This window comes from Oratosquilla oratoria, chromosome 26 (assembly GCF_046742065.1).
Source record: "Oratosquilla oratoria isolate Oo_2021 chromosome 26, ASM4674206v1, whole genome shotgun sequence".
Taxonomy (NCBI): Eukaryota; Metazoa; Arthropoda; class Malacostraca; order Stomatopoda; family Squillidae; genus Oratosquilla; species Oratosquilla oratoria.
In genome coordinates this window covers 46,728,044-46,733,043 of record NC_134802.1, presented here as the reverse complement: position 1 = coordinate 46,733,043, position 5,000 = coordinate 46,728,044, and the positions used below count along the sequence as shown (strand labels likewise).

General features: G+C 35.7%; 1 protein-coding gene across 1 annotated transcript in view; it reads right to left on the bottom strand.

Annotated features, from left to right (window-relative positions):
• LOC143039520 (uncharacterized) overlaps positions 1-5,000 on the bottom strand; it is a 17,460-nt gene that overhangs the window by 11,567 nt on the left and 893 nt on the right. Inside the window, exon 2 of the mRNA XM_076209678.1 lies at positions 737-886. Within this exon, the coding sequence (XP_076065793.1) occupies positions 737-886 (150 nt within the window). The remainder of the gene's footprint in view (positions 1-736; positions 887-5,000) is intronic.

Here is a 5,000-nt window from a genome sequence, read left to right as displayed (position 1 = left end):
CGAGTTTATTCCTGACCTGTTTTCTCCTAAGCCTCTTCAGATGAATGTTTTTCAAGGTTGAAAATGATATGTTTGCTCAGTCCAGCCCGTGGGTTCTTTTCCCATAACGGGAGTAAGGACTAACAGGTCGGATTGAGCATAAATCACGTCATCATCAACCTCGAGATCCAATCCTTCTTTCTTTGGTTGATACAGAAGCAAGTCTCGATATTCAAGTCTCCTGCCATATAACTTTTGAACAGCAATCCAACAATAAATAGATATCCCTCAAAAGAACTTAGTATCCCCCTTTTACACACGACTATTCTTTAACTTTCCTACACACTTCTCTTCCTCTTCCATAAAAAACGATCCCGCGAAAGCGGATGGTCTGAACCAGGTAGTCTATAATCCACAGCCCATTCCTCTGAAGAATCTCAGTGCTAGACAGGTTAGGAGTAAACTCAGACTAAGACATGTGTCTTCTTCATACACCTTCCTCAAAGAACTAAGAGCATAAGAACAAGAGAATGGGGGAGATGGCAAGAGACCATATGGCCTACGCTAGGCACTTCCATGTCCTTTATCGCCTATCATCCCTATCCATATAGTTATCTCAGCTGCTCTGAAAACAACCAATAGTTACTAAGTCTATTCCATCCGTTAACTACTCTACTGGTTTACCATTTCTTGTCTATTTTCTTCTTCATTCTAAATTTGCCCGATTTAGATTTGTACAGATCCATGTGGTTCTTACCTTTCATTTCAAGGTGGTCTCCTCTAACAATGGTGCAACAATCTTTTCCTTGTACGCAGTCCACAGTAGAAGGACCTGGTTGGACTGCCCCAGGATTATCTAGGCACGTGTTATCACCGTACGTTAGCACACAAGAATAACACTGAAGAGCTGTTATAAAGAGAAATAGATTAAAGAAAAAAACAAAAACGAGACGTCTATATCCACATATCAACACCCAACCTGACCCGTTAAAAAAACAACTAGCGAATATCCCTTAGATTTTTTTCCATAAGCATTCAAGAAAACTGAACATAGAATTTTGTAATCTAGAAGCATGATAGATAGTCAAATAAGAATTGTATCATACACCATGTTTATCGACAGTCGACCCAACTAATTAAGAAAGTAGAGCGGAAATTAACTTACTACTATAAAAATTGGCATATACATATTAGGAATATTAAACCTAGATATCACAGTCTTAGAATAATCCATCATTAGAATTATCTAATGGTTTGAATAATTAGAAAGACTGCACGGTAATGTTCACCACATCGACAATGTGGGCATACACATTGTCAGATATTTGTCACTAAATTGACCGTGTTTGTTGAGTTCCCACGGGCGAGCTAGCTATTAGAAATAGACTTGATACTTAAACTAGATAATATTGTCTGCCGTTAGCCAGGAAAAAATATAGAATGACCATTTGACTTGACAGTTAATCCCTGATTTTATCTAAAAAAAATCCTTAGGTTTTGTCTCAACGCAAGAGGTTTACTGTGATGACCTTCAGGTTAAACTGTACGTGACTAAAACTGGAATTTTGTAGCTCATCAGTTGTCACTCATAGATTTAGATTTCGTCTACGCTTTATTAAAACCGTTTGATTTTAATAGAAATATAATAAAACGGAATAACATGGAATGAAATAGAAGAAAAAAATAAATTAGAATAGGTTAAAATAAGATGAATATCACGAGGTGTTAAATTGCTCTATGTCCTCTTAATGTGATGTCCTGGTCTGCCCTAAATGAAATCGCCTGAAGATCAGCTGTACAATTCTCTCGTGCTTTTTCTTGATTCACCCCTATCACAGGCTAACACCATAACCAAAGTTCCTTAACGTGTTCCAACCTCGGTAGCCCCATGGGGTTAGATTTAGCCAGTCTAGGACACTAAACTCATTCTAATGGCTTGTTACACGATCTACAGTTTCTACAATACACAAGGATAAAGAAGCAGAATCTGATACACAGTATTTCCTAGCAGACCCAAAATTCATTTCAACACCCGATTAGGGTCAGCATTCTCAGGTTCAGCCTATCTTTTATCATATATTATAATCTTATCAGTAGATTTAATTGAATTCTGGAGGTTCTCCTGGCCTATTAAAGGGTTAAAATTGGCGTTCAGTTAACAAACGGGTGGCGGAATAGCAATCTATGAATATTCAAAAGGGCTGAAACTGTAGATGACATGTTACGTCCATAATGGCGTCAGTTTATTAATTTTTATTTGGATAGTAGAATTTAATTCTATTTGGTTAAGATTTCAATTCCTTCAGTAGGAGCTTGATTCTTTTTACGTGGCTTTCTGGATATCTATTGTTCTATTTAACATTTGGAATTGTATTTATTACAAGGGGTTGTGTTTGTTTGTGTGTTTATCTACCTAGTTGTATTTACCTAGTTGTATTATACGGGAAGGGAGATATACTCGTAGTGACCCGTCTTTGTATCTTTCGGGTGACCGTGGGCAACCAGATGTCCGTGATTGAGGAAATGTTAATTTTTATGGGAGAAATGTTAATGAGGCATTGAATGTCAATGAAGGACCAAATATCAATATAGAGCAAGGTGTCAATAGAAAACAAAATTATAATGTAAGGCATGATATTGAAACTCAAAACGTGTCAAAAAGAAATAACCACGAGTTTCTTAAAACCATGTACTTTAATGCTCGTAGGAAACAAATTCCAAGAAATATAGGGTATGTCAAAGGCGAAAATCTCGATATGATAGGGAGCTGAGTTTGAAGCTGAATTTAATAATGCGGGATTTAAACACTTTCATCAGGATAGAATCCACAAGAAAGGTGGGGGTGTTTTGTTATACGTTTAAAACAATGTCCATGCTTGTGTTTTAGAAAAAGTGAAATAGGATGCATATGATAGTTTGTGGGTAGAATTAACCCAAACAAATGGACAAAAAATTAATGTAGGTGTGATATATAGGCCAAAGACATTATCATTAGCAGACGACAAACTGTTATTTCAAGAACTGTCTATTTTCTGCAGCCGGGATTTATTGATAATGGGTGATTTCAATTTTACTGACATTGATTAGATGACCCTTGAACATGGCCATATAGGTAGTCGCTTGATTGATTTTCTCGGTGATAATTATTAAGTTCAGCATACAAGAGAGCCCACAAGACACGGAAACTTACTCGATCTATTAATCACTAGTCGCGAAAGCATGATAACTGATGTAGAAGTTGGTGAAACTGTTGCAAATAGCGATCACGACTTAGATTCAGATTACTAAAAAAATTTAGAATAGATACTTGTGTTTCTAAAATACCCAATTTCAGTAAAGCTCAGTTCATAGGACTACGTCAGGACCTTCAGCTTACAGATTGGTAGGCAAAATTAAGCGAAAGACCTGTAGATCAGATGTGGGAAATATTTCAAAATACGCTCTCTATGATGATTTATACTTACACACTTACATTCCTTTTAAGGACAGACTTCCCCTAATTCAGGCTCGCCCAAAATGGCTTGACAAAGAAACTGAAAATAGTTTTGCTAAAAAGAGACAGGGTTATAAGAAATATAAGTGCTCGAGTGCATCTAATGACTATCAAAGTTATGTATTAATACAGAGAGATTTAAAAAGGACAATAAAAAACGAAAACGACAATATGAAATGAATATCGCTGATAAATCCAAAGATAATCCCAAAAAAATTCTATAGTTACGTTAGAGATAAAAACATTGTTAGGAATCACATTGGTCCACTATTATCTGCTAACGGTTAACTTGAATATTCAAATGAAGGAATGTGTGATATCTTAAACAATTATTTTAGCTCAGTATTCGTAAACGAAACACCTTAAAGTGAACTCCAAATTTAAACCTGTGAAAAGTCTAGGGTAAACTTACTACGGTAAATATACATACATATACCAAGGCTTTTTCCCCCTTACAAGGGAGGTAGCCAAAAAGGAAAAGGCATAATATTCCCACCCATTCCATCCCTGAATACACTCCACACCCCTCCACCCTCCCTCTTCCCTCTTATCTTAGCACCTCCTGGATGACGGGTCATTTATCATTTAACTATACCTATTCATTTATTTATGTATTTCATCTATCATTTACACTATCATAGTTTTTATCTATTCTTTTATTTATTTATCATTATTATGATTTTTTTCGCATCCGACATAGATATGGATCAAAAGGTCTCCTGTCGGCATGCTCCGCCTTTGTAATCCTTTGTAATTCTTTGTTCTTGAATTCTTGAATAGTATTTGCACACACTGTTGCCTTATTCAATTTATTCCAGGTATCCACCACTATGTGTGGGAAGCTATTCTTTCTCAGATCTCCTCTATAATTATCCTTTTTGAATTTCTTTTCGTGTTCTTTTTGTTTTTCTGTTCTCTCATTTTAATAAATAAATTCTATCTAGGATTCCCATTCCTTTCATGATTCTGCAAATAGTAGATCTCCTCTTTCTCTTCTTTGTTCCAGAGTTGGTAGTTCCAATTTGGACAATCTTTGTTCGTATGTCAATTTAGAGAGTGTTGGTGCCATCTTTGTCGTTGCTCTTTGTATTCTCTCTAATTTCTTTATATTCTTTTTAGTACTGGGTGTCCATAGTGTTGCAGCGTACTCCAGATTTTGTCTTATCAGTGTAACTAATATTTTCTTGATCATTTCTTCATCTAAATAGTCAAATGCCACTTTCATCGACCTTAGTAGGTTGAAGGTTTCTCCGACTATTCTATTGATATGTTTGTTCGGTGACATGTGTTTGCTGATTATTACTTATACGTCCCTTTCCGAGCTCACTTTTTTTACTTCTTCTTCACCAATTTCATAATTTCTCGATATTCTATTTCTATTTTTTCCAAACTCCATTATACTGCACTTCTTGATGTTAAAGTTTACTTCCCACTTTTGACTCCATTTCCAGATTTTATCTAGGTCTATGGGTAGTGATTCTCAATCTTCCTCTGTACTTACTTTCTTTAGTATTTTTGTATCATTTGC